The sequence below is a fragment of the Pygocentrus nattereri genome, chromosome 23 (assembly GCF_015220715.1).
Source record: "Pygocentrus nattereri isolate fPygNat1 chromosome 23, fPygNat1.pri, whole genome shotgun sequence".
Lineage (NCBI taxonomy): Eukaryota > Metazoa > Chordata > Actinopteri > Characiformes > Serrasalmidae > Pygocentrus > Pygocentrus nattereri.
Window position 1 is genome coordinate 18,322,735 of NC_051233.1, and position 10,587 is coordinate 18,333,321.

Here is a 10,587-nt window from a genome sequence, read left to right on the forward strand (position 1 = left end):
TTAGGGTTTTAACATGCATTTGTGGATACAGTGATGAACTGTTTTCACAGGAGATGGTTTTTGGAAGTAATTCTAAACCAATGCAGTGATTTCCACTAGAGAATTATATCTGTTTTTAATGCAGTGCTACCTGAGGCCCCAAAGATCATGGAAGGCAAATACTGGTTTTTGGCCTTATCATCTTGCATACAGAGATTTTTCTGCATCTTTTCATGTTTATTATGTACTGTAGATGATGAAAACCAAAAGCCCTTTGCTATTTTATGTTTAGAAACATTATTCTTGAATTGTTGCACTATTTGATTGTGCAATCTTTCACAGAGTGGTGAACCCCTCCTCATCTTTACTTCTGAAAGACTCAATCATGTTACTGACCTGTTGACAATCCACCACCATTTGTTTTTTCAGCATTACACAACTTTACTAGCCTTTTGTTGCCCCTGTCCCAACTTTTATGGAAGGTGTTGTTGGCATCAAATTCAAATTCAAACCTCAACATCTGATATGTTGTCTTTGTACTATTTTTATTTAAACACAGTTTAAATATTTGCACATCATTGCATTTTGTTTTTATTTACATTGTGCACTACTGCAATACTCCAAAAATACTCAGAAAATAAAGACACTTTCATAACCTTTTTAAACTTCCGTCTATTACTATTTTTTAAAAATATGATTAAATTGTTGCACATTAAACATGGGAATTGAACTACTGAGATAAAAATCAGGGCAAAAATAAATTATTTGAATAATTCTTTTAGGATACTCCAGGACACTGGACATTGAACACTATCTGTCTAAAAAAACAAAATAAAACAAAAAATAAACATTATTTGCTTTTAACTATCCAGTCTCAGGATTGCGAGCAATATATCTCATGTTTTTTGCCAAGTAAGCAGTCCTATCTGAATCACTACAGTACCTATTAAGCCTCTGCTGCACCAAGTTAGGGAAGCAAAATGTCAAAATAAGCACTAACACATTTGTATATTTATAAAATTCACATTATCGCTTTTACTTGTTTATCAAGTGGTTTTATCCTTCATTAGTTACTGATGTCACTACTTGCCACTGGTGTTATCTGAATAACCGCCAGTGGCTGTGACACCAGTGACAATCTGATTGAAAATGTTATTGATTGGCGGCTACATTGGTGGCCAGTTGACTTGTGCAATAAATAAATTGACCTGGTGAAAAAAATGATTTATGGCATTATTTTGGCAAAATTTCTATCACTCAACCATTAGAGCACAAAACAATAGTGACTCATAGAAGTTATGTGCATGCCTCATAAACAAAATCATAAAATATAATGAGCCAATATGGACTTATGATGCTTCCTTTCTGATGACCATTGATCTGAGGAAGCAGTTTCATGGAGTTGAAAATACAATGTTAAAATTTAACACAAGTGCCCTGTTAACACTAGTGACCAAAATCTGTGACAAATATATTTTATAAATAAAATACATTCTGGAATGCAGTATAATGTTAAAGATTGTATATAGTATGCATGAATGACTTATACAATTTCCCAAGTTAAGCTATGGTTTCATACTCCAACTGGAAAATGACTATATATATATATATATATATATATATATATATATATATATATATATATATATATATATATATATATATATATATATATATATATATATATATATATATATATATATATAATATGCATGCATGCATATGTATGCAGTTATACTATTCTACTAATGCAAAGACTAATTATTGTTATTTAACAATAATTAATAATTAAACAATAAATAAAATAAAATACAAATAAAGTAAAAGAAATAAGACTTTTCATAAATCTCGCTTGCCCTCTTTAGGCTGTGTTGTGTGACGTCGCAAGTGAGAGTGCAAAGGTGGAAGGTTGAAGTCTCGGGTTTGGATGTTCTAGCGGGACAGACCCTCGGTCTTCTGTTCCTCCGCTCAGAGCCACAGATACGGTCTAATCTGAGGAGAAAAACCCATCATTAACGCTGTACAGCTGTGAAGCTATACGATACATTAGCTGTCAGACTGCAGCCGTTTTTATTCGGTGTAGTTCGCGCGGGTTTGTGGTGTGTTAACACATTCCAGCCAGACAGTAGGTTAAGCTAATTGGCTAACTTAGTTCGCTAACTTGGCTAATAGTTTTGGCGGACTGATATCTCGTATCCTTTCAAAAGGACCTTAATTTTTCACTCACTTTGCATCTTTCGGAAACACTCGTCCATTCCTCCAACCACACATTTGGGTTTACCTCACAAATAAACAAGTTAACAGAAAGCTAGCCCCACGTTAATTTAGCTAACTGGCTAGCTCCCGTTGAGTATGGCCGAGAGACCGGAGGACCTGAACCTTCCTAATGCCGTTATCACCCGCATCATCAAAGAGGCTGTAAGTAAAATGGCCAGAAAGCTGGTGTGCTTTTAGAATTGCGATTCAGGGGGTTTCTGTGATGTTTCGCTCATTTTCATGCCACAGCGCCAGTGAGACCTGCCACCTGTCCTGGTCATCTCTTTTTCTGCGAGGTTAAACCTCCAGATCCGTAGGTTTGGATTTGTGGCAGGGCGAAGTTGTAAAACAGAGCTGGCAGTTAATTTTATGTGGTAACAAAGTTGGAAATATGAGGACTGTGTGGTTGACTTTCTAATCACAGCATGTAGCTTAGCTACATTAACTAATTAATTAATTTCCTCTGATTTGTTCTTTCAGTTGCCAGACGGGGTAAACGTGTCCAAAGAGGCGAGAAGAGCAATATCACAGGCTGCCAGTGTATTTGTTCTTTACGCAACATCATGGTATGTCTGAAAATCACAGTTCAGTGTGTAACTCTGTGGCATAACGCAGTAGTCAGTCATTCGGAATTCAGAAATAAATTTGTGACTTTATTTTATCACCAGTGCAAACAGTTTTGCCATGAAAGCCAAAAGGAAGACACTCAATGCTGGTGACGTGATGTCCGCTATGGAGGAGATGGAATTTGAGCGTTTCTTACCACCTCTGCGGGAGGCTCTTGAAGGTAACCATTCGGAGTCCCAAGCACTTTTGGCTGTGTGTGTGTTTGGGTGTAGGCAAATAGGCTTCAGTCATGGAGGTCCCAGGTAGTGCCTACAGGGGATGCACAGGTTTAAAATTGCAGACTGTAGCCCACCTGTTGATAAATTTATGCCTGCCTGGTTAGTCAAAAGGGTGGTGGTGGGGGTACCAATGGTCAGACCAAAGGTCAAATGGTTGTAGCCCAATAGTTTGTGTTGCACTGGTACAAGCTTATCAGGCAGATACCACCGTATTAGACTCAAAACTATGTCAATGTTTCTGCTGAGAGTAGTCCACCAACCAAATAATATCTGGTCAGTGGTGGCCATATGATGGTTCGTTTTTGTTGATGGATGGGGTATAGGAGGCCTGATAAATTGTATCAGATGGGCTACAGTGAGTAATTGTACATCTACAAAGTAACCGATGGGACTTCAAAGTGCACCTATGTGGTAAGCATTTCTGATAAAATGGCCAGTGAATTTGAGCATTTCATGTGGTGTTCCTTAGCTGTAGAGTCCATATTTTCTATACACTTGATCAATCTCATGAAAGGCTTTAGACTATACTTAGGTGTGTTTGTACATGAAATACATGTGACTTGTGTAGTGGACATGAGTGTATTGTAAACTTTCAAAGTCAGCAAAATATTCTGAGAGGCCCCATTCCTCGTAGCTGGCTATTTTATTTCAAGTTCAGGTACATAAACAATCCAATCACACAATCAGCTTCATTGTAAAATCTGCAGTTTTAGGCAGTATAATGGAGTCTTCATATTTATTGTTGCTAGGCATATTTCACTGTTTTCTAAGCCCTAACATCTTAACCGCTCTCCTTCATTCAACAGCCTATAAGAAAGGACAGAAAGGCAAAAAAGAGGCATCAGAACAGAAAAGGAAAGACAAAGAGAAAAAGAATGGTACAGAGAATGACAAGAGCAGAGAGGAAGAGGAGGATGAAGAGGAGCACATGGAGGATGATGACGGAGACAATGAAGGCGAGGAGGATGATGTAGAAAACTGAGGGGGAACAGTGGAGGTTCAGCAATGTTTCTATCCTGCCTCGTTCCTAAGGAACTCTATTTTTGATGGTAGTGTCCACTTTTGGAAGAAACAAGCAGCTGGTGCTTGTTCTTTATAAAATAAGGTCATTTCATACAAATCTCATGAGAATGGAAAAAGTAACAAGGACTTGAAAGCTAGAAACAGTTTGCTTTAACCTGGCCCTGATCAAGTGTGTTGATAATGATCCTGTTTATACCTTCTTTGAGTCTGTGTTTCAGGTTGTCTTATCTGCAACTGTATTTGATATATTCACTTTATGGTAGCTGTAGTGTCATGAGTGTTTTTTCCAGTAAGAGTGGAAAATAGGGAATAACTTGGTAATGCTTCCTAATGTGAATAAGTGATTGAGTCAAAAAAAAAGGTTATGGCTATTAACAATCAACAGCTTCTTTATTGTCTTGCAGCAACAGAGACAAGACTAGGGTTGAGAGTCTAAATGTCTGTCTTTTAACATGCACCCCCACTCCTTTTGGTATGGTTATGTTGGTTCATTGCTCTGAAGCTCTACTGTTCTGAAAAAGAAAATATCCACTTATGGTGCTTTGTGTTCTTACAGAAAAAAATGGAACAGGATTGCAAGATTGAAAATCTGGCAGTACTTCCTGGAACAAAAATGCACCCAACATTTCAGGGAATGTGGAAAATGCACATTACAACCAAGGCAGGGCTGTTTTGGTACTTTTCCCCTTTAAAATTTTTCATCAAAAGTAGGTAGGGGCACATTAATGGAATTGTCAGGGCTCGATAGACCAAATGCTTTTGTATGTTCAATTAAATTTGTACTTTTGTAGAACCTGGCCTGTGTGGCTGCATTTTATATTAAAGTTTTGTATAATGTGCTTACATTGTGTGATTTGAGTATTGCCAATTCGAGAAGAGCACTGATTTATATATTGGGTCTATTTAAATAGCTTTCACAGTGGACTTCAAATATTTACAACAGATACAGTAGGGCTATTTTTCTGTTACATGAGTTTCACAGAATTAAGGTCAAGTGATCCATCTCGGCGGTAGAGGGATAGTGTGGCTACAGGTTTTCACTCCAACAGATTACCTGATGAAAGGTTAGAAGACCAACTAATTAAACAAGTAGGGCCAGGTGTGCTCCAGCTTGTTTAGGGTGAAAATCTGCCTTTTGCAGATTATATGACTTAAGGTAAGGGTGTCCAATAGTACAGTTCTATGGGATCTAAATAAACCAGCAACACCGGAAGGACATTTTAATTAGCTGATCAGTAGGTGTCTTGGAAGAATGTCATGTGCAGATCTAAGGACCTCACTCCAGGATTTAGAAGTCATCTACTGTAGCCAGTTGAGGTCTTAGTGTAAAGACAAATCTGGAAGCTTCACCTCCAAGACTTGGTAAATACATAATTTAACTCCTCTGGTAATTCAATTTGCCACTAAATGGCTACACTGCTATAGGTGCATGTATGAATAGCTGGGTCAGTTCCCACACTCCATTAAGTTTGATATTCAAAGTAGCTCAGAGTTTAGATTTTTTCAGTTACCACAGAATTGTACAAATTCTTAAACAGCTCAGTCAAGCTTACTCGGAAACGCACTGGCCAAAATTTTAACAAGACACCAACCCTTATACAAAGGCATTTAATTACAGGAAGTTAGAGTAGGATGAGGTGTTGGGAGTTTCAGATTTAAAAATGAACCTTTTAATACTTGTGCAAAATACCTGCCAATTATCAGAAATAATGACCAACGCCAAAGGTATTCATTTAACAATTTTATTGTCTACTCCTTGTCAGCCTTTTACTCCTGCAAGAGAGAGAGGACAGTTTAGTAACAATTGCCTTTAGGAAAATCATAATTCACAGACCAACATGTCCAGTACTTACAGATGGACATTCCACTTTGCCACTGTTGATGTCATCAATGACATCATGGGGTAGGCGGCCATCAATGGTGCATCCCACAGACTGAGCTGTGCCCAGGATCTCCTTAATCGTTCCTTAGGAAGGGGCAAACGGTGTGGATTAAGTTTCATTGAATTTTCACCCTGAATCCACAACTGGCTACATATGAGTGGCAAGTATTAAAGCAGTAAACATTTAAAAATACAAAAATCAGGCATGTTGTTCCAGGCCTTTCGGCACAGAGTTACCCACCAGACTGGGCAACCCTGCTTCCTAGAGCTGGGTTCAATCTTCGCCTCCACTGGACTATACAAAGTCACTAACAGACTAGCACAGTGGCGGGAGGCTGTCCATTAAGGGAATATGCCAGTATTTTCCCAAGCTGCAGACTTTAATCAACTGGCTTCTAAATAAGTTTCATTTTCACACAGTACAGGTCCAAGTATGGCAGAGGATTAGGCTGAAGTACACCAGAGTATTCCTTTAAATTGCTCAAATTCACCATGTACCTGAAAGCTCCCTGGCAATGGAACGTGGCCTCATAATACGGGCAATGTTGACGATCTCATCGAACGGAACACTGCCAGAGTGCTTAACTGCAACAAGAAGTGTGCAACAGTTAAGTGTGCAGTCTGTATACTTGGGTTGTACACTCAACTTGGGTGCAGAAGTCAAGTGACTTGCTATGTTATGAAAATGTAGTCACAGATTGAATTACATTTATTCAATTTCCATTCTGTTCTCACAGGTTTAGCTAGAAGTATATGCTTAAAGTGAAATCATAAAAAACTAACCAAAAAAAAATAAATTAGTGAACGGCTTGCTCCAGGCCTTTCGGTAGTTATCCATTAAACTAGGCAGCCCTGCTTCCTAGAGCTGGGTCACTCTCAGCCTCCATTGGATTATACAACATTACTCATACAGACTAACATAGAGGCGGGAGGCTGCCATGCACCATGTTGATCAAGACAAAGGGATAACAGGGCTTCAGAACCATAAAGGGCAACTTACTGTTCTTGACCTTCTTCCTGTCACGGGGAGGCTCTTTAAGGGCCTTGATGATGAGGGCAGAGGCGGAGGGCACCACCTCAATCTGGAAAAAAAGAGAAACTGAAACACCTGGAGGACAGCTTTGCATTGATCTTACTGTTCCACTGCCTAATATCCTTCAATCTAAGGAGGTACCATAATTTAAGTGACATCCACCTTAAATCCAGTACCATATTGCAATTTGTATTTCTATAAACCCGACTTACACCACCATAAAATTTTATAGACCTGTCCATGCATATACACCTTGACCTATACACAATGGCCAGTCAAATTTTTCACAAACTACATTATTGCCAGTTCCCTTGTACAACTAATTCCGCTCAATTTGTGCTTAAGATGGCAAGTCTTACCGCTGCCTGTCTGTTCTGGATGGTCAGCTTGACAGTGATCCTCAGGCCCTTCCAGTCACCGGTTGCCTTGGCAATGTCATCACCCACTTTCTTGGGGGACTAAATTGATAAAGAATAAGTAAGAACACACTGAAATGTTCTCTCTAACAGATTACACAATCATGAACTAAATTATTGCTCTCCATTAAACTAGTTTCACACACTGACCCCTTAAACTCCACAAGAGCTGCAAAAGTCCTGCCCTTGTGATCCACCACCCAGCATAGTTCAGTTCTCACCCTTAACACACCCGATACAATTAATCAAATCTGAATACTGTAGCAAACTGTTTATTCCAGGCCTTTCGGCACAGAGTTACCCATTAAATTGGGCAGCCCTGCTTCCTAGAGCTGGGTTTGATTTCAGCCTCCACTGGAATATGCCAAGTCACTCATACAGACTGGCATAGTGGCGGGAAGCTGCTCAAGTCATAGACCAAACAATTAACCTTAACGCCAAGACCAAAATACCATGACTTTACAAAATACACACCAGAAAAGTAGTGGGATTAATCCAATTTAAAATATTTGTCTAGACCCAAAAAAAAAAAAAAAAAAAAAAAAAAAAAAAAAAAAAAAACACGCAAAAACCACCGTACACATGTGACACGGCTTCAATTTTCAGCAAGGACCAAAGTCAATTAAAGATTCACTTTCCAGATTAGCAACCATCATAAAAGAATCCATAGCCACTAAAACTAATCTGCAGATTTCATGTGAGTAAGCCCAAACATGCATGCAGGTCTTTCAAACTTGAGCAGTTAAGTCATGTGCATACTGAAAACTAGCCCCCTTGTTCTCCACAAGATTCAGCAGTCCTGCTAAACACAGCTACAGTAGTCATAGAGAACAGCTGGTCAACAAGTGAGATTTAAAAAAAATAAATAAATAAATAAAAACTTACCAGACCCAGAGGTCCAATTTTGGGGGCCAGAGTGGAAGTGGGACCAACTTCTCCACCTGTGCATCTCATGTACACTGTAAAACAAAGAGGTACTTAATAGCATGCACCTGTCCGAGTGTGCCCAAACAGGAAAAACATTAGTCCCACAGTTTATTCCAGGCCTTTCGGCACAGAGCTACCCACTACAGAGGGCAGCCCTGCTTCCTAGAGCTGGGTTTGATCGCAGCCTCCACTGGACTATACCAAGTCACTGGTACAGACTAGCACAGTGGCGGGAGGCTTCTCTTCAAATGTTATACTACAGGCCTTCAAATCCAGACCTTAAGTCCAGGTTCTGATCCTGGATTTTGTAGTTACTGACATGACATTAGGCGGCCAATCAGTTACACCAACAGTTTGATCAAGTATCCAACTACAAAATCTAGGATCAGGAACTGGATTCAAAGCCCAGATTTGAAAACTTCTACTCTAAAGAGACCTTTTCATGCCAAGCCAAAATACACAAGTCAAAAATCCCCCAAGACTCCCCAAAACTCGAGGTTTTTTCCTTTTTATAAACAAATCAAAAGGGGCATGTTAATTTGACAAAAGAAGCAAGAAACATCAGTGACACAGATCCACCTGCATAAGCATTTAGTAAACTAGTCATACAATATCAGAATCCTGTTATGCCCTCCTGGGTTCAGTACCAGTTCAGTATCATCTGTTTAGACCTTCCCAATTGGTTCAACATAACCAGTGTTTCTACACTTCCCCATTGAAAATTCCACACAATTTCCAGAAAGTAGTCTTACAACATCACACCCCCCAATCCACATTTTGATATAAATGTACACTTCACAACACCCGTAGAAAGTTACATTCTTAACTCCAATCCACACATACTGACCCACTACCACTTCCAACCTGGAGTGGTTTTACGTCATTACTGTCCAGGCGGTCATGTAACGTTAGACTGGTCACTTCTATGAAGAGTCACTACTCGATTATGTTAACCAACACTTGATTCATCTCAAGAAAGATTAGATCATTAGCTAGTCACTCTAAGCGTGATTTTAAACAGCGGCATCTCAAACCATAGGCGTTTCCAACCCGCTGTATTTTTCACGTGCTTTACGTTCGCTATAGCCACTGCACTGACCACGTGTTCAGCATTTCCCAACATCTAACGCTAATAACCCACGGGAAAAACCCAACCACTAACAAAATAAAAACTAACGAGTCTCCAGTGTCGCTAAACTTTGTCTAACGTTAGTTATGAGAACTCAACGGAGCATAACTCAAAATTTCGAACCGGCTAGTTTGCTAACTCGCGCACTTCTTACGTACAGCTCATCCCACACCTCATAGCGGAGGTTGTTGTTATGGTCCACTCATAATACTCAACCTATAATTCTCGTGTACGGCAATATAACCCGAAGACTAAAAAAATAAAGGCCCAATCATGAGGCATTGAAACCGACAAGGCCTCTGCAGAGCCTCCACTGGGAAACCGACGGCCTTGTCCGCGTCTTTAAAACATACCGATTTTAATCTCGTTGGGGTCGAATTTAGGAGGCATGGTGTTGCTGCTGGAGCTGAGCTCGGTTCGGTTTGAGTTGGTGACGGTGTCGGATGAACCCGGATTCGGGACGACCGATTACTGTTGCACCTTCACCCCCTAAGTGAAAAAGGAAAGGACGACCCGTTCTCGGGGCGGCTTATTATAGTTACAACATATCGCGAGATTGTAAAAGACCTCGAGACCAACGTTGCTGCAGTACATCACAGAGGGGCTAGGATGCGCGCGTGAGTGAGTCCAAAAATGAATGGGTTTGAATGGAACTAAGCAACTAAAATCATTAATTAAACACGTGTATGGTCAACATACCAACTTCATTATAAAATACCAGGATATATTACATCAAAACATCAATTAAACATGTTTTTTATGTACAATATATGTGTTGTGAACCACTATCATTGAAGTTTTAACAAAATTAAAACCACTCTTGCTGAAATATAAAATTACAATGTTTTAATTAATGGTTTGATGTGTTTCTATTTTACTTTATTGTTCTTAGATCAAAACAAGTGAGTGAACTGTAGTAAACCCAAACGGACTAATTTATGATTTTAGTCCAGCTTCTTTCATTTTAATTCATTTTGAGCTCATACGTGCGCCCCTAGTATTTCGAGAGTGGGCGATCTCGGTCCAGGTATTCTCTGGCAGTGCACAAAATGTCGCGAGACTGTAGCCATACCAGTTATAATACCGCTACTGTTCTC

At 39.5% G+C, this 10,587-nt stretch overlaps 2 protein-coding genes and 3 non-coding genes across 5 annotated transcripts; 1 reads left to right on the forward strand and 4 right to left on the reverse strand.

Moving 5' to 3' along the window:
* The first annotated feature begins 1,873 nt into the window (after positions 1–1,873).
* On the forward strand, positions 1,874–4,942 carry pole3 (polymerase (DNA directed), epsilon 3 (p17 subunit)). The gene is made up of 4 exons (XM_017697033.2): positions 1,874–2,397; positions 2,716–2,801; positions 2,904–3,022; positions 3,887–4,942. Exons 1-4 carry the CDS (start codon positions 2,332–2,334, stop codon positions 4,060–4,062), a joined length of 447 nt encoding a protein of 148 aa, XP_017552522.1. The 5' UTR covers positions 1,874–2,331; the 3' UTR covers positions 4,063–4,942.
* Positions 4,943–5,831: 889 nt separating this feature from the next.
* Positions 5,832–10,003, reverse strand: rpl12 (ribosomal protein L12). Its single transcript, XM_017697747.2, has 7 exons — positions 9,844–10,003; positions 8,320–8,393; positions 7,378–7,476; positions 6,986–7,067; positions 6,484–6,570; positions 5,957–6,069; positions 5,832–5,876 (listed from the first exon to the last, which is right to left on the reverse strand). The coding sequence occupies exons 1-7, from the start codon at positions 9,878–9,880 to the stop codon at positions 5,871–5,873; spliced, it is 498 nt and encodes a 165-aa protein (XP_017553236.1). The 5' UTR covers positions 9,881–10,003; the 3' UTR covers positions 5,832–5,870.
* LOC119262316 lies at positions 6,192–6,317 on the reverse strand. The gene has a single exon (XR_005129546.1). It is a non-coding gene; the product is annotated as a small nucleolar RNA SNORA65 (small nucleolar RNA).
* Positions 7,705–7,832, reverse strand: LOC119262318. Its single transcript, XR_005129548.1, has one exon. It is a non-coding gene; the product is annotated as a small nucleolar RNA SNORA65 (small nucleolar RNA).
* LOC119262317 lies at positions 8,468–8,595 on the reverse strand. The gene has a single exon (XR_005129547.1). It is a non-coding gene; the product is annotated as a small nucleolar RNA SNORA65 (small nucleolar RNA).
* Positions 10,004–10,587: the final 584 nt, after the last annotated feature.

What these genes read in the sequence shown, in the direction of transcription:
- pole3 (XM_017697033.2), top strand. Translation starts at nt 2,332, where the DNA reads ATGGCCGAGAGACCGGAGGACCTGAACCTTCCTAATGCCGTTATCACC. An exon ending in CCCGCATCATCAAAGAGGCT is followed by an intron (nt 2,398 to 2,715) that starts GTAAGTAAAATG and finishes TTGTTCTTTCAG; the next exon opens with TTGCCAGACGGGGTAAACGT. An exon ending in GTTCTTTACGCAACATCATG is followed by an intron (nt 2,802 to 2,903) that starts GTATGTCTGAAA and finishes TTTTATCACCAG; the next exon opens with TGCAAACAGTTTTGCCATGA.
- rpl12 (XM_017697747.2), bottom strand. Translation starts at nt 9,880, where the DNA reads ATGCCTCCTAAATTCGACCCCAACGAGATTAAAATCG. An exon ending in AAATTGGACCTCTGGGTCTG is followed by an intron (nt 7,477 to 8,319) that starts GTAAGTTTTTAT and finishes TTATCAATTTAG; the next exon opens with TCCCCCAAGAAAGTGGGTGA. An exon ending in TCCAGAACAGACAGGCAGCG is followed by an intron (nt 7,068 to 7,377) that starts GTAAGACTTGCC and finishes CTTTTTTTCCAG; the next exon opens with ATTGAGGTGGTGCCCTCCGC.